This window comes from Heloderma suspectum, chromosome 4 (assembly GCF_057233095.1).
Source record: "Heloderma suspectum isolate Gila_16-S chromosome 4, 16-S_ref, whole genome shotgun sequence".
NCBI lineage: Eukaryota > Metazoa > Chordata > Lepidosauria > Squamata > Helodermatidae > Heloderma > Heloderma suspectum.
The window spans coordinates 167,194,850-167,221,375 of record NC_139461.1 but is presented as its reverse complement, the minus strand read 5'-3'; the positions used below and the strand labels follow the sequence as shown (position 1 = coordinate 167,221,375).

At 44.2% G+C, this 26,526-nt stretch overlaps 1 protein-coding gene across 3 annotated transcripts in view; it reads left to right on the top strand.

Moving 5' to 3' along the window:
* Nucleotides 1-26,526, top strand: part of RC3H1 (ring finger and CCCH-type domains 1) — a 96,176-nt gene that overhangs the window by 22,133 nt on the left and 47,517 nt on the right. For all 3 annotated transcript variants that reach the window (XM_084851192.1, XM_084851194.1, XM_084851193.1), the window contains exon 2: nt 22,637-22,996. In XM_084851192.1, the coding sequence (XP_084707318.1) occupies nt 22,766-22,996 (231 nt within the window). In that variant the 5' untranslated portion in view covers nt 22,637-22,765. The remainder of the gene's footprint in view (nt 1-22,636; nt 22,997-26,526) is intronic.

The window sequence follows — 26,526 nt, the reverse complement described above, 5'->3', positions numbered from 1 at the left end:
TACAGTGGGTTGACTTAGATTCCCAACCAGATTGCTAGTTGCTGGCTATCTCCCCCCATCCTAGAAGCTGATCAAAACTTGTAATCATCTTCTGGGAAGAGTGGATGGGCTCACCTCACAGCTACTGTGGTCTCTGGGGCACCTAGCAAACCATCTCCCTTCAGGCATTCCCCTGCATCCTAGCCACACTATATAAAGCCACACTGGGAGAAAGTTTTTCTATGGATGGTCCCATACAGTAAGAAAAAAATGTTTCTTCAGGGACCTTCTTCTCTCCTCCTCTCCTAGGAAGAGTTGACAGGTTCACGATACAGCTACTGCGGTCTCTGGGATAGCTAACAAGATGTCTCTGTTCAGGCCTTCAGTACCTTTCATGAGTTGTCTAAACCAGATGTGACAGATTGCCCTGTGATATGCTTGTTTGTTTTTTAAAGAATATCTGGATTGAAACTTATGGCCTAAAAATTTGATCATTAAGAATTTTTTGCTTACCTCTTCTCCAACCTTCGAATAAGTGATCCCATGAAAACAGCATCATGACCTGAAGCATATGGAGGGAAGATTGTAATTCACAGCTGGCAAACAGTGACCTGACATAAGTATGTTCTTTTGCTTCCTAAATGCCATGGGATATTCTACCCTTGTTAGACAAACAAAGATAAACTCTTGAAATAGCACTTGCACCCATTTTTTCAGAATTATTTAATTCTACCACATGGGATGTAGCTCAGAATGTGTCCCATGTATCTTAGTGTGTATATAATGCCAGAAATAAACACAGGATTATCCTTAGAAGGATTTAAGCAGTGTAAACTGTACATTACATTTATAGAGCTGAAATATAACTTGTCTTAAATATTCTAACAAAGCAATATTTACTGCAAAATTCCATGACATTTCCTCTCTTTTTTGGACTAAATTGTATTTTTCAAATTATGCTCAGTATGTATTACCAAATCCTCATATGAAAAACTACATTGGATTAAACTCAAACCATGGTATTTCTTACAGCTGCATGTACACTTTCCCAGATGTCTTCTACATATCAAAAGCTGTCACTTCCATTATTTTATATTCAGAAGCTTTAAGAAATAATTTGGTTATAACATAAGGGAACCAAGTTGTTTTCTTAGGTCTTTACCCAGAATTGGTGGTGGTGGTTGGGTGTAGGGGGGGAGGGGGCATTAGTCTCTCTTGCTAATGTGGAAGTGAGGCAGAAGAAAGGACCTTCGTGAGGAAAAGGACCTGTAGGCAATTGAGAGCGTTTTGTTAAGCTATTTTATTTTGCCTTTTCTCCCATACAAATACCAGCATGGTCATTACCAAGGATAGTTGGCCAGGATTCACGACTCATGGCAAGTACACCAAGTTAGCCTGAGGCCCTGGCCATGCTGCCTTGTGACATGAGCATGTCATAAAAGTGGTGTTGGAGAAGGAAGGCATAGAAAGATGCAGCTGGTAATCTTCACCCATCTCAACTTGTGATATACATTGCTGTCACAAGGGTGCCTAGACAGAGCCATGCAGAGCGTCTGTTTATCAAACCATCTTGTTTGAAAAAAATCTTTGCTCTCATTTCCATTAAAAATGTTATGTACATTTTTCAGTGGTAATAATATATTAAAAAGTTTTTAAAGGCCATGATGAATTCACATATAATCTTAAATCATTCATTTTATGATAGATTGATGAAATTACGTTTCCCTTTTTTTGTTACCTCTGATGAAGAGTTGTTAACACTTGAAACATGTTAGGCATAAAAATGGAAAATTTGAGAACTTTTGCAAATAAATTACATTGTTTTCTTCAGCACCTTGTCAGGATTGCCTCTCTCTATTTTCTGGTCTGACCCCATTCCCCACCCCACTCCTTTTGTCTCATCTGCCCAGTGTGAAGTGAAAGACCCCTTCTCTTCCCAGTTATCTGCACGGTTTGGAGAACTCTGCAAAAGAAAAGCATGTCTCAACTTGTGCTGAGTCACTGGTGGTTGCCCACATTTGTATGTGATGAGGGAATAATGTGTATTTCTGCAGTTATGGGGAGATTCTCATTAATGCTTTTCTTCATTTACTTTTCATTTATTCTTGTGCTGTTAGTATGGTCTAATGATGACGTTGATGTTTATAGTCCATGTTATTAGAGAACAGCTCAAGTATAGTATTGAGCAGAAGTGGTAGTACTTGTTTAAGAAAACTTAAAAATAGGCTTTCAGGAAGCTACTGACAAAGTAGTCATAGGAAGGGTTTACATTTGTCTTGTGAAGCTGGAAGATCCTGATCATCAACTAGTTTTCCCAGAGGGCCGGTTTGAGAAGTGAGTGAAGGATGGTGGGCCGGGGTCTTAACCCCCAATCCCTAAGTGACCTATTAGTTTGCTTGCCACAGTTGCAATGTTCTCCATACTTCTTTTACCTTAAGTTTGATAAGACTGATAACTTGAGAGTCAGGCTGCACCACAAAGAGTGGTATTTGGCCCAAGGGCTTCCAGTTGGTAAATCATGTTGTAGACTCTGGAAGCAAAAGGACTTCTGGAATCCAGGCATTTCTTAGATGTGGCAACTAATTGCTGTGGAATCTTGTGAAAATGGAGTAACAGTAATACACAGATTATCTAGAATAACAATAATGCATAAAGTATGTGAAGAAACTAGGTTATCAATTTGTTCCTAGAGGGGTTTCTGTATATGTGTGCATGAACATGGAAAATGATTTCTTGAGAAAAGCATTGACAATATGGCATTGGAAGTTGTAGTTAGCAGACAGTATGCTACTAATTACTAGAAATTGACTTACAATCCCTAAAGTATATGCAAGAATGTTCTGTAGGGTGTGCTCATCTTCCAGCTGTCACTTCCAATGTACCTATTAATAACTAGTTGTTATACTGTGAGGAGGCATTCAGAAGATGAAGCTTGTAAGATGGAGAGACTTGATAGTCTCCCTAACTGCTAGTTTTTCTGGATTAACCAGAAAATAATTAAGGTAGCTAGATGAGAAAATTCTTCTGTGCTATTGGTTAAAGGAAGGGGCATATGCAGATTTGTTTTGTGTGTTTGGATTTACATATAGTTAAATTCTGTTGAATATTGCTGTTTGAACATGACAGACTTGAAAGGTTGACTCGCCCAACTATTGGCCATGTTTACATGGAATGGTAAGCTCACTGTGAATGAGCTGTATATTGGTGCACACAGCCCATTTGCTCCTACTTGGCTTCTTTCATTAGTATGAGCAGCTAAGCAAACCAGAAATGGTTTGTTCAGCATGTCACCCAAACTGGGGATCCTGGCTTCTTGCTTCCAAACAAGCTAGGATTTATAAGCCAAGTGCAAACCTTATTTTACAATCCTGGCTTGTAAAGGGTGCAGTAAGCCAGTTTGGATGACATGCTGAACAAACTAGTTTGTTTAGCCATTCATACTTGTGGGTGAAGCCAAGCAAGAGCAGGATTCCCAGAATCCTAGCTTGTCATTCTGTGTGAAGTTGTGAACATGGCTACTGTCTTGCCTGGGGCAAGTTATTTTTTATACTTCCTCCCTCAGGTTTTTTGGGAGAACGAAAGCAGTAATAATTGCAAAGCACTTTTTACATTGAAAACTGCTGATAAAGTTTTCTTCTCCAAAGGATTCCAAGTCAGCTTTACGCACAGATTCATAGACATTAAACATGGCGGATGATTGATATTGCACTCACTGTCTTGGGCCTGCCTGATGTCTGCACATTTATTTATTTACATTTGTATACAGTTTCATATTTAAAGCAGATTCCAGAGCGTTGAACGTAAAAGGTAAAACAATAACAAGATTAAAATATTAAAAACCGTATTAAAATTTCTCTTTTTAAAAACATGATGCCAATAAAAATGTTAGCTGGTCAGTTAAGGAATGCTTCCTGGAAAAGAGCTGTTGAATTTCACTGAATTTCAAGTTTGAATAGGGCTTACATGCATGGTCTGATCTATGAAGTCCATGCCTCTCAAAATCTGGGTATTATGATCATGTGGATTGTGTCTGCTGCCATTGGCCTCTACATGTGTGAGTCCTCATTCAGACACAAAGTCCAATATGTGGATATTAAGCTACATCAAGTTATCAAGTTACAGCTGTACTATAATTTTTTTACATGCATATTTAAAGCATACCTTGGAACACAGTTCCAACTAAATTGAAGCTCAATCTTTCCTATCAATTGCTAGCAGCTCCTTAAGGAACCCATCCTATCTCCCACGAACGCTATATATAGAGAAGATTCAGAATTTGTAACAGCTCCAGTATCTAGTTGTGCTGGAGCTTATAATGTATCTGTATCTGCTGATTATAGGATTCATTAGCTTTAAGCAATTGGAAATTAAAGGTATCAATGTTATGGTGCTGATTTCAGTGACACAAATAGTTTCAGAAGTATAGCAGGAATCTTGGTATCTTGAATCACCTTAAAACATTATCGAGCATCTTGTTCAGCCTACAGCACCATGCTGAAAACCTGTCCTAAACCTTTTATTTCAAGTAGTCTAAAATGATAATTGCCATGGAAAATATTATTGCATATTGTATTTTTGAGAATAGAATTTAAATAAAATATTACATTTTAATTACATACATAATACATATTATGATTCATAAGTTTATACAGATGTGTGTTTTACATTGACCATTTGTATTGGCGTGTTACATGCTAGGAAACTGATGGTGGGTAAAGTCTTGCAGTCAATTGGTGTATGCACACTGAAAAGTGTGTTACATAACAAGAGTGTCCATCTAGTCCAGCATTCTCTTTCCAACAGAGGCCAGCTGGAATTCTCTGGGAAATCCCCAAGCAGGGTCTGAAGGTAATAGTAATTTCCCCTGCTATCCCCCACCCCCATAATTGTCATTCAGTGTCATACTAAAACCTTTAGGTTTCAACCACTTAACATTGAACTTTAATGTATAATTTTTGTCTAGTTGGGTCTTTTGGAACACATCACTATTTTCAATTTCCAAAATTAGTAATGTATTATTATTCATGAAAATCAAGATGCCTGGGAACAGGTAGGAGGTTTTGCAAGGGTGCTGTCAGGAACGCCCTAGCTGCCTCTTACAGTCCCCTCCAATAGCCAATTCAAGACACAGCTGAAAAGGATTCTTTCCAAGGCTTTATTCCTTTTACAACTTAATGACTCTTTCAGATGCTAATCACCAGCGACTAAGCAAGGAACTGCACTGGGGTAGTTAGCAGAGTAGCCTAAGCTCCAGGTAAGGCAGTTGGTCCCCGTTTGAAGGAGGAGGGCGGGAAGACTCTGAACTTATGGGCTATGGAGAGGTCCTCCCTCTTACCCTTGGGTCCTCGGGACGCGACCGTTGTTTTAGCGCCAAGTGAGCAGAGTGCCTCCTCTTCGCGCCCTCCATCTGGCGCTCCTCCTTGCGTCTGTGCCGAGCGTCCAGCAAAACCCCATCCCCCACTCTCTCACTCCCAGGGTCACTATCTCTCTCAGGAATACAGGCAGGAGGAATCTCTTCCTGCTGCTGTGCCTGCGAGAGATGAGCGAGCTCCTCTCCCATGGGTTGTTGCTCTTCCTCAATCAGAACTGCTGTGGGGTTCTATGGGCTCAGTTTCCACCCTGACAGGTATGAAGTTCTGGCCTTCCAGTCTTGGGGGCAGGAACATCTCTTCTAGATCTTCTAGAGCCAAGGGTGGGCAGAAGATAGATTTTCATATGCTTGGGACTTCAATTCTCTTCATGGCTAGCGGTCAGGAATGCTGGGAGTTGGCATCAAGAACATCTGAAGATCTACTCTCTGCCCACCCATGTTCTAGAGGACACATTTTTCTCTGAATTCTGCAAATTCTCCAAGAGAGCTTTTGGTCTAATCTTTGTGAATGTTTTTTTCTTGAATATTGGAAGCTGCTGAGATACTGAGTCAGACCATGGTCCAACTAGCCCACTGTTGTGTACTTCAGGGAAAGGCAAAATATAGAGCACAGTCAACTGCAGGATTTAATCATGATGGATCAGCAAGCATTCTACTTCAGCCCATAGCCATTGCCCCTTATGGTAACTCTTCTCCTTAGTCAACTGGCTAACCAGGAGAGCCCCCAGATGGGTCAGTGTGTATGGGCTGAGGTGGAATGATTGCTGGTCCACCTTCAAAATCCATACACTATGACTGCACCCACTGCTTGCCTTCCTGCCCTTTGAGCATTTAATACATTTTGTTCTTCATGCCAACAACCATTCCTGCATATTTCCTGGCAACATGCTAACTCTCAGCTGGCATTGCACATAATTTGGCAATGAGACAGCATCCATGCTTGCCTAGGCAGCAATAGTGAGTTTCTTAAAGTTCCCTTCCATCTTTGAGTAAGTGAGCAAGACTGTTTGGACTGGTTAGGACTATAAACTAAACTGTGACTTAGATGGCTGTGAGTGAGCTGCAGCAAGCCTACTTAAAGCAAACAGGGATCAAACTCTCTCTGAATTGGAGCGGAGTTTCACATAATTCTTTGCAGTAGATGTCTTCCTGGTCCATGATGTGTCTTTTCTTTGAGAGACAAAAAAGTGATGTTGAACAGCTCCCAACTTGGTTGCCTCAAGATTTATAGTTGCCTGGTTCAAATGTTGGCTTCTTGTCTTAATAGGCCAAGATGTACAAGTCTTATGCTCATGCTACCCCTTATGCCTCGTGCTACCCTTCCCTCCCCCCTTCTTGGCATGATAAAATTCAGCACTTTCTAGGTTAACCCATAGTGTACGATTTCATCTGAAGCAGGAAACTGGTTATCAGGACCATAACAAGCCAGGATCTTAAACCACAATTTGAAGTTGTTTTAAGATTCTGGCTTCTGCTGATTCATAGTTTCCCAGTTTAGACGTTATGGGAAGGCATGATTTATTAACCCAGGAAGTGTTGAATCATGATTGTCTGTCAAGATGGGAAGAGAGAATGAGCAGTGTGGGGATAGAGTGTGTCTGAACCAGGCAAATTTGAGCCCTCCGGATGTGTTTGTAGTCAAACACAGAAGTCAATCTCCAAGTAAATAGGTTTTATTATGTGAATCGATCAGTCCAACAGCAGTTCAGGTTATAGACTTTGTCATCGAGGGCAACCTAACACTAACATCCCTGATTAAGCTGGCACAATACTAAATAGACTACCCAAAGATTGCTTTGAGTTATGCAGTACTGTTAGGAGAAAAGTTGCTGCAAATCTGGCACCAGCCTGCAGTACAGAACCTGAGGGTGTCTCTGAGAGCACGAGTGATTTATTGCACACTTGTGATTGGCCATTCACAGAAGTTTGTGGGTCCTTTATACAACCTCCAGGATGTCTCCCTCACTTTTCCCCATTTATCCCGCTTTCAAAAAAATTGGAGGTAAGCTGGAATTTAAAAAAAACTGCAGGATATAATTTGGCTACCAAATGGCGCTGTTTCATTGAAAATATAGGAAGCCCCAGCAAGGCTGCCAAGAAAGGGCGTTTTCAATTCCATGTCATGTTCATCATCTAAAGTAGCCCATCCTAATCGTGGCAGGGAAACGGAAGCAGAAAGCCCCAATAGGGCTGAAGGGTTTTTCCATAAAGGAGAAGCCCTGAAAGGCTCTCCCAGTCCCTCCATCAGGGAGGGTCTTCTCCTAGAGACCTCTTGTGATGGGCCAACCTTGTGGAACACCTTACTTCCCAAAACTGCTCCTCCTTCTTGACCCGACATCTGATCCTTGCATCGGTCACACCCACCTCCTCCCACCCATGAGTTGCTGTGCTCCCTCAGAGGGAGAGATTATGGTCGGGCTTTGATCGAACTGATCAACCTACACGTGGACAGATTCTTCTCTGATCATCCTACACGTGGACAGATTCTCTCCCTGAAACTCTGGTCCCTCCCCCATCACTTCTCACTGTTCCACATCTGATTCTGAGTCCACTCCCATGACCTCTGAAGAGGCTCTGCAGCGATGCTGGGTCAATCCTGACACAATTGTCTACCCCCTTCTTAATGGTTTCCTTGTAATTTCATATTACAATTTATTTTCAGGTATTAGGTAGTAAAGCAACATCCCTGGAGATATTCCCTAGAAGGAGGAGAGTTCTAGGATCAAGTGCTTGGAGCAGAATAGCAGAAATCCAGGTCCACATATAATGTATCCACATAGAATGTTTTATTTGGCAACTATTGGGTAGAGATAGTTTATAACTGTGTGGGACTGGGTGGACAATATGCAAAGAATTCCGTGCATAAATGAATGTGTGGATTGACTAACTTGGCTCTTTGTTAAAGTGAAAAGTCAGTGTTCTGAATCTAATATGGTGGTAAGCCTTTCAGGACATTTATTTCTTAAAACTCTGTGTCACTGAGACAGACGTTGGTATGATTGTGTGATGTGTGTGTGTGTTCACGTGTATATATAAAGAATGAAGAAGTGATACTTAAATTTTGCAGTTAACATTGTTATGTAAATTGGCTCTGACAGTTTTTGTTCTTAACATTTTGTTAAATACAGAATATTATTTCTAGTGAGTGTTCGTAGTATTCATGGAACTCTAAAAGCAAAACTAAGGACTATCTTTTAATTTTTAAACTTCTCTACCTTTATTGTGCTAAATATTTTCTTTGATGAGAAGACAGACTTGTTTTCAAAGGCTGTTCTGTATAACTGGGTGTGGAAATAGTGTATAACAGAGACTTTGCACTTTTCATGCATATTGCAGTTGAATCATTCTTTTTTTAAAGTGCAGTTACATTTATAATTATGACAAATTTGTGAAATGTGAATGCTTTGCAAGGCTGTTAGAATGAAAGGTTTTGAGCGTGTGAAGAATATTTTTTAAGGGATTTTGTTGCTGTTATGATACTGGGCAGATTATGATGCTGTTTTGGAATAAATGCCAGTTGAACAATAAATTGCAGACCTGCAGTGGACTTGTCGGTCATTTTCTTTGTGAAAGTCTTAACTACATTTGTTAATGGGGAAAGGGTAGTCTCGTGTATTCTTCTTCATGGTCTCTGTGCATCACACATATGAGCTGTGTGTCTGCGTGGAGCCTCATTCGGGAAACTTCTATAGCTGAGGAATGTTTTTGGTGGGAACCCTCCTGCACCATCCCACTGCGCATGCCCGAGTGGCTTACTGCCTATCTCCTCAGTTCCTTTTCGACCGCCATCACAGCTGCTTCTTCGGGAACTTTGTCCACTTTTGGGGAGACTTTAGTGCTGAGGTTCTTCTTATCCTTGTTCTTCTTGTTACCAAAAGAAAAAAAGAGTAATTATCCTTTAAGTCTTTTGTATATATTTTTCCTGTCATAAGGCATTAAAAGCTCCCTTCAGAAGGTGTGTCCGCTATGGCACCAAGTTGCCCCCCTCTGACAGACATTCTTTATGCCTTCTTTGCCTCAAAGAGGCCCACATTATGGTAACTTGTCATCATTGCCAGTCATTTTCCAAACTAGCCTGTAAAAATTGCTCGGACAGATTGAAAGTGATTTTGTGGAAAAGGGCGAAGGAAGTGGTGGACACCCCAAAGTCTCAGGCCCCATTGGGTGCTCCACGGACAACGGACATGCCACAACCTGCTTTGGTTTCACCCTCTCAGTCAACATCAGGTGGGGGGCACTGATCCTCCTACATTGGATTGATCACTGATGCTATCTGCAGCTAAAAAGTTCTCTAAAAACACAAAGTGCTCTAAGCCTGAACCAGAGATAGTTCCTAAGAAAAAGAAAAGGAAGAAGGCAAAAAAAGACTCGTCTGAGAGCATTGGAGTTGGAGATCCCTACCCCTCCTCCTCTTCTAAATTTACTGATTCAAACACTTTCATCGATACTGACAGCAGTTCCTCTTATGGAACTCCTGTCTACAGCCTCTGAAGGCGAGATCAGGGAGGCCTCCCCCATTCAACACCGACATCATTCTAGTCCATGGGATGGATGCCCCATTCTCCTATACCGAGCCTTTGAGACCAAAGATCAGAGTCACCTCTGTACAGATGATGTCAGTTGTCAGCTTTTACCAGGGAGCTTTCTGCTCAATATCATTCACCACTTTGATACCATGATGATATTTATTCTGACTGGCCTCACTCTCCTCACCGGGAATGGGATCGTGGTTTGGGCTGGACTATGCCTCCCCTTAGATCTTACCAGTGTAATGACTGGAGACTGCGAAGGGACTATAACATGTGCTATGATCGTCCCAGGTATTTGGGGGCGACCCCGCCACAGTACAGACCTAAGTGTTGGTCGTGCGCACACTGGATGACAGTGTCTTTTTACCACCACTGCTGGTGCCCCCGTGTCTGTCGTCATTGGGAAAGTCTCGAGGCCATGTAGATCAACCTCTTCCCAATCGTCCTCCACCATCTCCTCATGTGCAAGAGCATGATAAACAAAGAACAACAATACAACAGGCGGAACTCTCCCAAGACTCCGTGGACGATTATCAGTCTGATTCTTCATCATTTTCCTCCATTCCTCCTTCAATTTCTTCTCTAGATGAGGTGGTGGGTACTAGGGACAGAAAGACATGGGCCATTTTTCAGAACAGGTGCTACGAATGGCACAGTCTCTGGGGATAGATTTCCAGCAACCCACAGAGCACATACAAGATCCGGTCTTTGATGATGATGATGATGATGATTAAATATATTAATCGCCCATCTGGCTGGTCACCCAGCCACTCTGGGTGATGTACAACATACAATAAAACAGTTCAAAACAATAAAATTCTACCATAAAAACATTTTCTAAAATACCCTAACCCACCTCAAATGCCTGCCTGAACAACCACGTTTTTAATGCGTGGCAGAAGCTCATTAAAGAGGGGGCATGGCGGAGTTCCCTAGGGAGGGAGTTCCACAGAGTGGGGGCCACCACAGAAAAGGCCCTCTCCCTCGTCCCCACCAGTCTAGCTGTCCTGGCTGATGGGACAAACAGAAGGCCATCCGAGGCTGATCTTGTTAAGCGGCCTGTCTGGTGCTGCTGGAGGCGCTCCTTAAGATAGGCTGGGCCGGAACCATATAGGGTTTTAAAGGTCAAAACCAACACCTTGAATTTGGCCTGGAAAACAACTGGTAACCAGTGCAACTCCTTCAGCACTGGAGTGATGTGATCTCGCCGGCGGCTGCCTTTAATCAGGCGAGCCGCCGTGTTCTGTACCAGCTGCAGTTTCCGAACCGTCTTCAAGGGTAACCCCACGTAGAGTGCATTACAGTAGTCTAAACGAGAGGAGACCAGGGCATGTACTACCGATGGGAGCAGATGGTCAGGAAGGAAGGGGCGCAGCCACCGTATCAGATGGAGTTGATACAGCTCTGTCCAGCTCACAGCTGACACCTGAGCCTCCATGGACAGCTGGGAGTCCAAAATGACCCCCAGGCTGCGGACCTGGTCTTTCAAGGGTAGCCGTACCCCATTCAACACCAGGTCAACATCCCCCAACCTCCTCTTGTCTCCCACCAAAAGTACCTCAGTCTTGTCAGGGTTCAGCTTATTCCTCCCCATCCAGCCACTCACCGTCTCCAGACATTTGGACAGGGATTCTACAGCCAACCTTGGTGAAGATTTGAACGAGAGGTAGAGCTGCGTGTCATCCGCATATTGATGACACTGCACCCCAAACCTCCTGATGATAGCCCCCAGCGGCTTCACATAGATGTTAAATAGCATCAGGGAGAGAATGGAACCCTGTGGCACCCCACAAGTGAGTGGCCACGGGTCCGAAACCTCCTCTCATAGAGCTACCCTCTGGTACCTGCCGGAGAGGAAGGACCGGAACCACCGCAATACGGTGTCTCCAATGCCCAACCCCTCCAGGCGGTCCAGGAGGATACCATGGTCAACGGTATCAAAAGCCGCTGAGAGGTCGAGGAGAACAAGGAAGGAGCATTCACCCCTATCCAGAGCCCTCCTCATATCATCTACCAAGGCGACCAAGGCCGTTTCTGTCCCATGCCCAGGCCTGAAGCCCGACTGAAATGGGTCTAGATAATCAGTTTCTTCCAAATGTGTCTTCAACTGCACCACCACCACCCGCTCAATCACCTTGCCCCAAAATGGCAGATTTGAGACTGGGCGAAAGTTGTTCAAAACTTGAGGATCCGAGGAGGGCTTCTTTAAGAGCGGTCTTATCACTGCCTCCTTGAGGGCTGATGGCATCACTCCCTCCTCAAGGGAGGCGTTCACCACCGCCCTGATCCCCTCACCCAGTCTCTCTCTGCAGCCCATAATGAGCCAAGATGGGCAAGGATCAAATAAGCAGGTGGTCAGCTGTACAGATGAAAGCACCTTGTCCACTTCATCAGGAGGAAGAAGCTGGAACCGATCCCACAAAACCAGTTTGCCACAGGCCGCCTCTTGCTCACTAACTGTATCCACAGCGTGCAGAGTAACACACCTAATCTGATCAATTTTAGCTGCAAAATGCCTTGCCAAGGCCTCACAGGAGGCCTTAGAATGCTCCAGTGGTTCCGGAGCCACAGGACCAACCAGGGTCCGGACCACTTGGAACAGCCTCCTGGGACAGCACTCTGCAGATGCGATACAGGCAGCATAATATTCCTTTTTTGCTGCCTTCACCGCCACGTGATAGGCTGAAGATACAGCTCTAGCCCGTTTCTGATCGTCTTTGGAGCGAGACTTCCGCCACCGGCGCTCTAGCCGTCTCACCTCCTGTTTCAGAGCTCGTAACCGCGGATTGAACCATGGTGCAGTCCGAGCCCTGTTCAGGGGGAGAGGGCGTTTCGGAGCCACCCAATCTAATGCCCCAGTGATTGCGGCATTCCAGCCACCCACCAGGGTCTCGACCGAGTGGCCATTGGCGTGCCCCAGAGAATCCCCAAGCGCGTTCAGGAATCCATTTGGATCCATAAGACGCCTGGGGCGGACCATTTTAATGAGTCCTCCACCCCTGCGGAGGGGTTGTGGAACCGAGAAGTCCAACGTCACCAGATAGTGATCTGACCATGACAAGGGGGTGGTGGATATACCCCCGACTTCCAGATCACTCCCCACTTCTCCAGAAACAAACACAAGGTCTAGCGCATGACCAGCTACATGGGTGGGCCCAGTTTATTTATTTATTTATTTATTACATTTATATCCCGCCTTTTTTCCTCCAAGGAACTCAAGGTGGCGTACATAATCCTCCTCCTCTCCATTTTATCCTCACAACAGCAACCCTGTGAGGTAGGTTGAGCTGAGAGTATGTGACTGGCCCAAAGTCACCCAGTGAGCTTCCATGGCCGAGTGGGGACTAGAACCCGGATCTCCCGACTCCCAGTCCAGCACTCTAGCCGCTACACTATGCTGGCTCTATATGGAATAACCATATTCAGTTAGAATATGGTGCAGCTCCCAGGAGGCCATGGTCTCCATGAAGTCCCGAGGTGCTCCTGTGAGGATGGCCTCCGAATGTACGTTGAAGTCCCCCAACACCAATAAGTTAGGGGACTGTACACGCACATCAGAGACCACCTCAAGCACCTCGGTCAGAGAGTCAGTCGTGCAGCGGGGTGGACGGTACACGAGCAGAATCCCCAGACTGCCCTTTGGGCCCAACCTCCAGTACATGCACTCAGCAACCTTGGTCTCCTGGAGAGGGAGTCTGGTGAAGACCAAGGACTCTCGGTAGATAACAGCCACACCCCCTCCCTGATCCCAGCCCTCGGCTGCTGTGCATACAAAAATCCGGCTGGACACATGGCTGCAAGGGTTGGAGCAGCAGCCTCGGCCAGCCAGGTCTCCATAATACATGCCAGGTCTACACCCTCATCCAGGATCATGTCATGGATGAGGGAGGTTTTCTGCCATGTATACTGAGGCATCGGTGGCAGTAGTGGTTCCTTTTCTTCCCATGCTTTTACAGACTGTGAAGCAGACTTGGAATACCCTGTCATTGATGGCACCCACCTCAAAGCATCTAGAATCCATGTATAAGGTACAGGAAAAGGACGCCTCCTTCCTTTTTTCTCACCCATGCCCAAATTCGATCATTGTAGAGTCGGCTCAAGGTCGATCTCAGAAGCCTCATGCATCCCCGATGGATAAGGAAGGGTGTAGACTTGACCTCATGGGACATAGAATGTATTCTTCTTTGGCCTTGGAACTTCGCGTGGTGAACTATCAGGCGATGATGTCATGTTATCAATTATTTCTTTGGGAGAAGATGGACTCTTTATGTACTTACCTCCCAGAAGACCAGAGAGAGCTCGCCAGAATGTTTCAGACAGAAGCAGTGAAACTCTCCAGACAACAAAGAAATGCCACCTGTCATCAGGTGAATTGCAATGCGAAATCCATGGTAGCTTCTGTTGTGCTTTAGCATCATGCCTGGCTCCATTCAGCTGGATTAATACCAGAGGCCCATTGTAGGATTGAAGATTTATGTTGTGATGGAGAAAGATTATTTAATTCTAAAACAGATGAGCAAATGGATTCTGTGCAAAAAGCAAGATCAACAGCAAAGAAGATGGGGATTAGACAACCACTAGAACAGCAACCCTTCAGGCCTCAGCGTTGCTTTTGACAGCATCAATGGTACTTTCAAAGGCAAGCTACAGATCGTGCTCCACGGTACCAGCAACAGCCACAACAACAGAGGAAACAGCATTCTTTCTCCAAGTTTCGCCAATCTCATATGAAGTCTGACAATTCTTCCAAGCGGTGCCTTTGACATGGAACTTCTCCGTGTTGTTCCCCCGCTGATTACCACAACTTTCGGCAACTGCCTATCTTTATTTCTCCCACCTTGGCAGACAATAATATCATATGCTTGGGTGCTGGCTATTGTTCACCATGGATACAAGATCAAATTTGATGTCCCTCCACCGGTAGGAGTCCTAAGAGTGACTGCACTGTCGGAACCATTGCACCTCGAGATGGAACTACTCCTTCGGAAGGGTGTAATTCAGCATGTCCCACTCGGCCAAATGAATGGGAGTTTTTTCTCCCGATATTGTACAGTTCCCAAAAGGGATGGAGGACTCCATCCAATCTTAAATGTGCGGCTCCTAAACGAGTTTATCACACCCAAGAGATTCAGAATGACTACACTGGCAACAATCCTTCCCCACTTGAGAAAGGGCATCTGGTTTGCTGCAGTGGACCTCAAAGTTGCTTACTTCCACATCAACATAGAAGTATGTCAGAGGTTCCTTTGTTTTGCAATCGGTTCCAACATGTTCCAATTTCAGGTGCTACCCTTCAAGTTAGCTATCGTCCTGAGGATGTTCACAAAATGCATGGCAGTAGTCTGTGCATATCTCCATCTCAGGGGGGTCGAAGTCTACCCGTATCTGGACGACTGGCTTCTGGTAGACCCATCCAAGAAGTCTCTAGATCACACCATTGTATTTGTCCTGAATCTCTTAGATGCTCTGGGTCTATGTCTCAACAAGGAGAAGTCAACATTATCTCTCACTCAGACTATACAGTTCATTGGAGCAGTCTTGGACGTGAAGGCAGGGCGGGCATACCTCCCTCAGAAATGCTTCTAAGGATGAGACCTTTACAGAACTGGTTTATTCATGCTTTCCACCAAGAGAATGATGCTCATCGAATGTGGCTGCTGATTCCAATCAGCATTGCTTCCTCTCTTCGCTGGTGGATGAATCCAGTCAACCTCAATCAAGGCATCCTCTTTGTACAACCTCCCCCTTCTCGAGTTCTCACCGCACATGCCTCTCTCGTTAGTTGGGGTGGCTATTTGCAGATTCAAGGTCGGTGGTCGAGTACAGAAAGGACGGCTCACATCAATTTGCTGGAGTTATTAGCGGTATGGAAGGCCTTAAAAGCCTTTTCTGAATTACCTATGGGACAGACATGTCCAGATTTTAACGAACAACGCTTTTGTTCTTTGGCACCTGAACAAACCCATTCATCCAGACTGGTGGGCCTCACTATCAAGATCTATGATTGGAGTGTACCGAGGAGCATCCGCTTGACAGCGATGCACATCGTGGGAGTAGACAACACAGTAGCAGATTCTCACAGTCAAAATGTCTCTGGTCATCCCGCTTATTTCGGAAATGGGGACATCTGTCTGTGGACCTGTGGATTTTCACAAATCATAGAATAATAGAATAGTAGGGTAGGAAGGGGCCTATAAGACCATCGAGTCCAACCCCCTGCTCAATGCAGGAATCCAAGTCAAAGCATCCCTGACAACTGGCTATCCAGCTTCATCTTGAATGCCTCCAGTGTGGGAGAGCCCACCACCTCCCTAGGGAATTGGTTCCATTGTCATAATGCTCTATCAGTCAGGAAGTTTTTCCTGATGTTCAGCCGGAATCTGGCTCCCTGTCACTTGAGCTCATTATTCTACATCCTGCACTCTGGGATGATGGAGACGAGATCCTGGCCTTTATGACAACCTTTCAAGTCCTTGAAGAGCACTATCCTATCTCGCCTCTTCTCTTCTCAAGGCTAAACATGCCCAATTCTTCCAGTCTCTCCTCATAGGGCTTTGTTTCCAGTCCCCTAATCATCTCTTGTTGCCCCCCTCTGAATCCTCCCCAGCTTGTCTGCATCCTTCTTAAAGTGCGGTGCCCAGAACTGGACACAGTACTCCAGATGAGGCCTAACCAGTGCTGAGCAGACGGGAACTAGTACTTCACATAATTTGGAAGCTATACTTCTATTAATGCAGCCCCAAATAGCATTTGCCTTTTTTGCAGCCACATCACATTGTTGGCTCATATTCAGCTTGTGATCTACAACAATTCCAGGATCCTTCTTGCTTGTAATATTGTTGAGCCAAGTATCACCCTTCTTATAACTGGGCATTTGGTTTCTTTTTCCTAGGTGCAGAACTTGTCAAATGCAGTTTGCAAAATGTTCTGCTCGAGAGCAGGAATCGGTCGAGCATCGTTGGGGGACACCTTTTTCCTTCAATGGAGCAGAGCGTTCTGTCTCTTTTCTCCATTTCCTCTGCTACCAAGAGTGATTGCGAAGATCATAGACTCATTGAACAGTAGGGCTGGAAGGGCCTATAAGCCCATTGAGTCCAACCCCCTGCTCACTGCCTTAAGGAGGAAGAGGAGAAGACCTTCTGTTGATCGCATCTTGGTGGCCAAGACAACCATGGTTCACAATCCTGTCTGACAGGGCCAAAGGAAGTTTTCTTCACCTTCCGCTCCAACAGGATCTAATCTCACAGGATTGAGGATGGATCCAGCATCCGGATCTAGACACTCTGAAGCTGACAGCATGGAGAATTCCATAGAAGGCGCTCGAAGTTCCATGTCATCTGAGGTACAATGGGTATTGGATGCTGCAAGGAACCAGCTACCCGAAGGTCGTACTGGAATAAATGGACGATGTTTGAGAATTTTGCTGTTTCGAAAGGATTTTGTCCTACTTCAAGTTCAATTTCAGATATTCTTTCTTTCCTTCATCATTTGTTTGAGAGGGGTCTAAGTTCTCCTCTGTTAGAGCCTACAGTGCAGCTGCCTCAGTTATGAGAGGACAGATACAGGGATATACAATTTTTACTCACCCTCTCACCAAGCAATTTCTGCGTGGGCTACGGAACTTGGTTCCTCCAGTGGCTCCACAGTGGAATCTTTTGTTGGTGCTGCAGGATTTAATGACAAAACTCTTTGAACCAGTGGCTACAATTAATATCCATTTACTCTTGTGGAAAGTGGCATTTTTAGTAGCAATCACATCATTGAGAAGAGCATGTGAACTCGGTGCCCTCCGTATCGATATTCCATTTACGGTGTTTCATAAAGACAAAGTTGTCCTTCATCCCAACCTCGCATTTCTTCCTAAGGTGGTATTGGAGTTCCATATCAATCGATTGTGCTCCCAGCCTTTTTTCCTTTACCTTCTTCGGAGCTGAAGAGACGTTTGCACAATCTCAATGTACGAAGGGCCTTAGCACTTTACAAGGCAAGAACTGAATCATTTCAGAAATCAAAAAGGCTGTTTGTATGCTACGCTGGTCTGAACAAGGGCTTACCAGTATCATCCCAGAGGGTGGCTGCTTGGATAGTTCAGACTATCAAACTGACATACCAGCTTCTCAGTCAAGTGCCTCTTCACCAGATCTGAGCACATTTGACAAGGGCCATTGCAACGTTGACTGCTTTTGCGAGAGGGGTGACTTTAAAGGACCAATGCAAGGCCGCAATGTGGTCTACCCTTTGACTTTTATGAAGCATTATAAATTGGACATGCATGCAAGGTTGGGTTGCACATTTGGGAGATCAGTTCTTTTGCCCATTTTACAGTAGGACACCTACCCTCCTCCCGTAAGTTGGCTTGTCATTTGCCCATATGTGTGATGCACAGAGATGAAGAAGAAAGGCAGATTGCATACCTGTAACTGGTTCTTTGAGTGGTCATCTGTGCATTCACACAACCCACCCACCGTCCCCTCTTCGGTGTCAATATCATCCTGATCTTGATACTGAGGGCTCCTTGGATCAGAGACTAACTGTTTTTTGCAGTCTCGAGGAACTGAGGAGATAGGTGGGAACTCACTTGATCATGCACAGTGGGACGATGCGAGAGGGTTCCCGCCAAAAATGTTCATCAGCTATAGAAGTTTCCCGAATGAGGCTCCGTGCAGGCACAGAGTTCATATGTGTGAATGCACAGATGACCACTCAAAGAACCACAGTTGCAGGTAAGCAACCTGCCTTTCTTTGCTTTCAAAAAAATCAAAACTTTGTGACAAGGCAATTATATTCTACACCAGAAAAAAAACCCTGAATTTTCCAATCTGTATAAATTATGTTATTTTAACATATATACTTGTCTGCTTCTCTGCATAGTTTATTCATGTTCTGCTAATCATGGCCTGCATCTTTACCACTGGAGTTCCACACTAGCTTTGTAGATTTCACTAGACCTTGGTCACACACTTCCAAGTCTTCTTGTAGCTATTGGTGCTAGAAATTTTGCTTCATTTAAAAAGTGAATGCTGAGTTTCGTAGGATGCTGACAACTCTGCCCAATACCTAATTTCTCACATTTATTGTACTTAACTCTGAACTGGCAAATACACCCACAGGAGAGATGCATTTGTTTGAGCTGTCTAGTATGAACAGAGATCTAGAAACTAGATGGAGGACTATTACTTGAGGTACTCATGAGGTTGTACACCCATAGATTCTACCAGGATGGTAGAAACAAGCCTCATAAGTGACAACTATATTTTAGAAGGATCAAAAATTAAAAGAGCAAATATGAGTTTTTGTGGAATGCTCTAAGAGCTAGTCTTCCCTAAGAAGTGATTAACTGAACTATTAACTTCTGCCTGGGAGCTTATGGAAGTATCTTGGGAAATATATAAATTACCTTTGATTTCATGGTTACTTACTTCCTCTGAAGTCCAAGAAACTAGCAACTCTCTGAGGCAGGATATAGAGTATTTGTCTCCCACACCATGGAAGTTTGCATACTGAAAGTGCCTCAGAGAGCTGGTGTAACATAGCAGCTAAGAATAGGAACTGTGAGCCAGAAGTCCCTGACCTCAGATCTCACCCTGGCCACACTTTTTTGGCCTTAGGCAAGCCTCTGTTCTCTCAGCTCCCCTCCCTTGCTCCCTCTCAAACATGGATAATAAGACTTCATACTGTTTTATCAGGGTCTCATTTTAAGATAGGGTATGACCTTGACCAGTTTATACAGTCCTAGTTGACTTGGGTTGTGAAATAAAGGCTGATCAGATCTGAATATATGAATACCTATGGAGGTGGCCCTAATAAAATGTCTGTAGCTTTTACAGTGGTCTCTTTTGGAGATTCTGCTGTTCTTAAACTTATAAAACAGCAAAGCAGCTAACTGAAAAAGTACTATACATACAAAATGCTGTTTAACACTAACAAGTAATCAGGGCTATGTGAGCACTAGTTTCCATGTAAGCACAGCAAAAGCATGGAATTTGGGATTGAGTGCAGAATTCTGCATCCTGAGAATCTCAGCCATCATTGTTGTCTTTCCCACTCCTACCTTAAAAACAGACTTGTGAATGGTCACTTGCCCGGTTATCAGTGGCAAGAATTTCTTCCAGGAAACCAGAGAGGAAAACTTTGCAAAAGTTTCTCATGCTTTCTTAGTGCACTCATTTTAACTTTGGTACACACATCACCTCCTTTATTAAGAGAATATTATATGTCCTGTAGACATGCCCTTACAACTTTGTGGGTAGTCAGGTGAAAGTGCTGTATCATTAATAGATGTTTGGGAAAATATTCAATCAAGTAGCATCACATCAGTCTAGTTTAGCAGTCTCCAATCTTTTTAGGCATGTGAACACATTTGGGTTTTTTGATAGAAATGTTTTGGGCCCTGTCACAGAAAGGCAGCTGTTTATGTGACCAGGGTGGCAGCTGCAAGGGAGCTACAAAGCGGTTGCCATGGGGCGTTGGCAGTTACAGAATTTACTACTGCAACAAAACAGTGATTTCATCAAAAAGCAGACGGTTGAGGTTAAAAGCGCACACACTCCTTTGAACCCAGTTTTCTGCTCCAACAAAACACCTACACAGAAAATCAAGCCAGTTTCCCCAGATCACCTCTAAATAAATTCTTATAAAATTCCCTCAAATTTATTGCCCCCAAATAGGAAGATAATCCCAAAATAATTTCTCCAAACAACAGACACAAAAAACATACACTCCACATGTCCAACACATACATAAATCAACTGCACTCTGTTGCAGAATCCCCCCGCCCCTGAAAACACCCACCCGTTCACAGGCACACAACTACATGCCCCATTTGTCCATCACACAAACACACACACATTCCTCCTCTTCCCAGCCCTTTCCTAGCCCTCTCCCACTCTCCAGGTCGCTGCCTTTCTTAGCCCTCCTGCTGTCCTTCCTCTGCCTCCTTGCCCCCCAAGTCCCTGCTTCCTGCTTTCACCAGTCCCCCAAGCTTACCTAGCAGCAGCATCCCCCCCACACACACACTTTAGTTTCAGTTTAGGCTGGCTGGAAAAGAGCAGAACTCCAGCCTGCAGCCCATTTGGGGCCCAGAGGCGGGAAGGGGAAGGAGGGCGGAACATCTGCCCTAGTAAGCAATTCTTTAAAAATTAAAAACATATATACAATTTCAGAAAGTATTGGGAGGGGAAGGAGGCCTTGGTGGGTGCCAAGGGGATGTCCAGGAGTGATGTTGTGCTCACAGGCACTGTGTTGCTAACTGCACCTGCAGTTGTAATCCTGTTCATAATGCTCTGACTTCAGGCCGGAGTTTATTCCCAAAGTGGGCAGGGTTACAGAAAGAAAGAATAAATGCAGTATGCCTATGCCTAACCCACACTGCATGTAGCAGTGGTGACACAGGGCAGATGGTCTGTGTTACAGCCATGGAGCAATCTGTTCTGAAAAATGCATGCTTTCCCTTCTACAGTAGTGAGCATTTTCAGGATAGAATAGGCATGAAGTTGGGGGGGGGGGAGCAGGATTGCTGTAGGCGAGAGTTGAAATGATAGGCACAATTCCTCCTGTATTTTGTTTTCTCTTAATACTAGGAAACAGGTGAGTGTGTTACAACCAGTACAGGGTTGGATATAATTTTGGGTACTAGAAGATTTTGCAGGCAGCTTCCCCAGCTGTAACTTTCATTCATGGGAATCTTTCTTAAGCTTATTCCTGTTAATTTGGCACTCTTAAAGAAGCAATGGAGGCATGATCAGTAGCAGACCTCTGTATGTAAGTTCTAGCTCAAATCTTTAAGCAGTTCTACTGCTCCATTTTATTAAAGAGATGGTGGATTTGCTTTCTGTGAAAAGGTTGAACAGGCAACTTGCAGGAATACTTTAGATACAGGCTAGCTAGATAATTTGTGAGATCCCTTCCACTCCTAAGATTTTATGAAACCTGTCTCAAAATGCTGATTTCTCATTCTGCTCAAAACTTCAAAGCTGTTACCCTACATCTAAGTATAGGACTCAGCTGCTCTTCAGTTCTGCAGTTTGTCAGCCTGGCTTGAAGTTAGACTTTGCTATCATGAAACTCCAGCAGATCCCACTCTTTCCACATAGGCCATTTAGTCTCACCTTCAGCTTGATTCAGGGAATTCAGAGCTAGAGTAGCCTCAGCAGATGGCTATCCAGCCTCTGTTTGAAGATTTTCAGTGAGGGAGACCCCACCCCCTAGTAGTTGGTGAAAGCCAGCTGGAAGTGGGAACGGAAGGTCAGTAGGAAACCTGACATGCCCTGAAACAGATCAGAGATTGGGTGATGCTTTCCAACTTTTATTGCATCTGGCACGATTTCAGCACCAAGGCAGAAGGGAGAAGAGGAAAAAGAAAGGAGAATCACTTCCTTGTTTTCCTGCTTTTTCTGGCTCCCTGTCTTTCGAATGCTTGCATCTTACCCAGTCTGTAATTTCCCAAAACTCTGATAAAAGGAACTTAAGAAAGTGCCCCCCCATCCCCAAAAGAAAGCTCTTGGGATCTTTACTTTTCAATCATGTCAGGCAGCCCAAACCTACAATATGTACTACAGTTTTTGGTGTAGTCAAATAATGATTCTGAGGCATTGGGATAAATGAGTTTCCCAAAGTTAGGTCAAGCATGGGAATAAAATGGAAGTCACTGCTCCCAAGTACTCTGTCAAGACTATATGCCTTAATCAGGTAGATCAATCAGGTAGATTAATATATCTGGGTGTGCTAACTTCTTTTTTCTTTCTGTTTACTCTTTCAGGATATATTTCACACTATGTGCTGACTGTCTGTACTTACAGAAGATATTTAAAAACAATTTTTTTCCAAAAAAATTTGATTCCAGTGGAATCTGCTTTAGATTTTGTCTTGTGAAATAACGCCTGAAGCAATGCCTGTACAAGCTCCACAATGGACGGATTTTCTCTCCTGCCCGATTTGCACGCAGACGTTCGACGAAACGATCCGGAAGCCCATCAGCCTGGGCTGTGGCCACACAGTCTGCAAGATGTGCCTGAACAAGCTCCACCGGAAGGCATGCCCCTTTGACCAGACCAATATCAACACAGATATCGAGCACCTTCCTGTGAACTCAGCCTTGCTGCAGCTTGTGGGTGCTCAGGTAAGGCTGCCTTAGCCGCAATCTTCTTGTCCTTCAACTGTTTGGTGTGTTTATCTACTTTTTTCCAGTACACATGTTTACTGTGGAATGAGCAAATGTATATATAAAAAACCGTACAAAGAAAATGGATGATAGAAGTCAACAAATTCAGCAGGCTATTATTTACATAGTTCTCAAATGTATGAAATGTTCAGTAGACTGGGAGGAAATGGGGCAAGTAACCACTAAGGAGCAGGAGCTTTCCAAAGTTGCTATTATTTGGTCTAGGGGGCAACCTCTTTTGGTCTGGGGGCTGGATTGTCCCCCCGACCAAGCCTGGTGGGCCAGATGACATCAAGGGGGTAGAGCCCCATCCAAGGGCCCTCCCCCTCTCATGATGTCAACAGAACCGCATCACTTTCTTTTTCCTTATTCTTTTTTTTCTGTGCAGAGGAAAAAAGCAACTGTAAAGCCACTCTGCCAGTGCTTTTAGGAGCCAGCTCCTGCAAGCGCCAGCCGAGTGCTTCCTTTCCGCCCCACTCAAATCCTGATTGGAGCGCAAGCAGGGTGGGAAGACACTCAACTGGTGCTTGGAGTAGACTGCTTCTTCCTGCGTTGCTTGTGTCCCGATCAGGGTATGAATGGCTTGAGAAGGGACTCAGCCAGGACTTACAGGAGTCATCCCCTGCAAGTTCTGGCCAAGTGGTATGGGGGAAATCCATAGCTTAGCTCTGATCGGAGATCACAAAGGGATTCTTCATTGAGCCAACAGGAGGCAGGGCTTGGGGAGGGCAGGAGAGGGAACCTACAGAGGGTGCTGAACCTTCTGTGGGCTGGATTGGATCCCAGCACAGACCAGATTAGGCCCACGGGCTGGAGGTTTCCCTCCCCTGATCTAGCCATTGTTCTTCATTGTAAGATACCTAGATAAGCAAGTGATAGTTTACTGTGTGAAAGAACAGTGTGAAACCCCACATGAAGGTATATCAGATCACTTTTATCTCATTTCTTAAAGGCTTGTTTAACTCTCTCACACTATCTGTTGACATTATCAATCTGCTGTTGGGGTCCAATTGTCCCTTTAAAATTTGTAGCTCATTCCATGAAGTGGAAGGGTGAGAGATTCAGGACAGATAAAAGGAACTACTTCTTCACAGTTGAACTGTGGAATTTGCTACCACAAGATGTAGTGATGGCCACCAATTTGGATGGTTTTAAAAGGGGATTAGACAAATTAGTGGAGAATAAGGCTGTGAGTGGTTACTAGTTACGATAATTTTTTATATATATATATATATATATCCTTGAGTATCAGTGACAGTATGCCGCTGTATACCAGTTGCTGAGGAATACAACTGGGAGATGCTATTGCACTCATGTGGAGTTCCTACTTGTAGGTTTCCCATGGGCAGCTGGTTGGCCACTGTATGAGCAGAATGCTGGAGTAGATAGACATTCGGTCTGATTCAGCGTGGATCTTCTTGTGTTCTTATGAAGGCATCAGTTGTGTGCCAGTAGCCTTTTATTTTAAAGAGAACATTACAAATAAGAAATCAGTGCTGGACGTTTGTGCTATGAGAATGTTAACTTATTCCAAGCTAAAGACGACTTGGAGCAGAATTAACCCCCTAGAGTAAAATTTGTTCATAGGGTCCAGTGGACCTGTGCAGTGCTTTGTAGTTCGTTTGTTTTGTTTGTTTCACACACACAAATGTAAAGGGGAAAAAATGGCAAAAACAGCACAAATCTACTCAAGTACTCTTGAAGTGGTATAGCCACCAAAAAAATCAATGTATTATACAGGCAGAATGCAAAGTTACTTTCCCTACCCCATTTTGAGAAGTTGCTGGGGATAGAATGGACCCCAATTAGCTTAAGTGTTTGGTAGTGTCACTTTCCCATTCATTTCAATAGAGGTAAATTGCTTAGTAAGTTAAATGTAATTTTTAAAGAACATTCAAAAGTAGCAGGAGATGAAACACCACAGGACAACTGACCTTATAATTGTTGAGGAATACTTCAAATATAAAGTGGTTCAGGTTTGTTAAAAAAAGAAGAAGAAGCTTTACACGTGTTGGAAACAGCTGCTGGGGTCCACAATAACCCCACTAGCTTGGGAGGGTTGTGTTATAGCCTTCTCCAACCTGGTGCTTTCCAGATGTGATGAACTACAGCTCCTATAATCTCCAGCTAGCAGCCCAATGACCATGCTAGCTGGGGGTGATGGGAGTTGTAGTCCAATACATCTGGAAGGCACCAGGTTGGTGAAGGCTGTTATAGCCTATCCTGTCCCCTAATGTCTAGGTGCTGGCAATAGTGTCTCAATACAGACATCATACACTATGGTAAATGAACATGATATCTGAATTGGCACACAATGTGCACTGATGCACTCACTACTCTTGTAAAGACCTTTTGCTGCACACCTATTGAAAGAAGCACTACCACCACTCCCTTGTATGCTCTTACTTCTGAGTTGGAGAGAACCCCATAAACCACAAGTTTAAGCAGGGAGGAGGATTTGCTGCTGTTTAAACTCTCCAGATGACACTGAGCAACTCTCAGCCTGTTTTCTTCTTCCCCCCTCTTACAGCCAAGTTTGTAATGTGACTGTAAAGCAGATAGGTGAGTGGAAGATTGCTCCTTAGGGTTCTCAAGCAAACAGCCAAATCCCAGAGTCCAAATTATGAAGATTTTTATTAAATGGTAGATAAAAGTAAGGGAGCAAAGCAAGAGAAAAAGGATGATACATGATAACAGTTAAAACTGATGTTTACATAGGTGACAGGTTGAAGATGACATAACACAATAAAAACATCCCATCTTTATTCTGCCTCCTTAGGGAGGTACTGATTGATAGGTGGAGGGCATCCCACCAATCAGGAGCTAGCAAGTGCTATCTGGGGTCAGCTCACATAGGCAGGTGATGCCCGATCCACGCTTGCCAAGGCAGGGAAGTAGAAAGGTGAGGTGAGGATTAAGTGGCATTTCCCATCTGCCACTGACACAGAGCTAGCAAAAAAGCCACATCCTGTGGATTTGGACAAAAGGGCGGGAAGTATATGCCATGCCATCTTCTCTGCAATGGAAAAGGGAATCTTTGGGGCAGATGTAGAGATTTCTTAATCTAGAGCTATGGCCATTGATTCAGAAGCTGCTGCGGTGTAGGAATAGGAGTGAAATTATGAAGCTGAGAGGAAAGAGAATGAAAGCAACAAGCAACTCTACACCATGGCTCGCCTGTTTGTTTGGGAGCTCAGATCACGGCCTGGGTTCTAAACTGGTTAGCACAACCCATGATTTGGTGTTATGTGTGACATGAGACAGTCTCCTTAACTGGTTCACCATTGTTACCTATGGAAACTTGAGGGTAATAGAGAGTAACCTGTCCAACATTTAGGATGAGTCTAGAATGTTGTCTGATGGATCACATTTAAGATATTCACACCAAGAGGCTGATGTATTTAAATTTAAGACCATGGCATATTCCCCCTGCACAGTGCAAGGATTAACCATTCCTGTTCAATATAATGATTTGTTCACCTTTCACA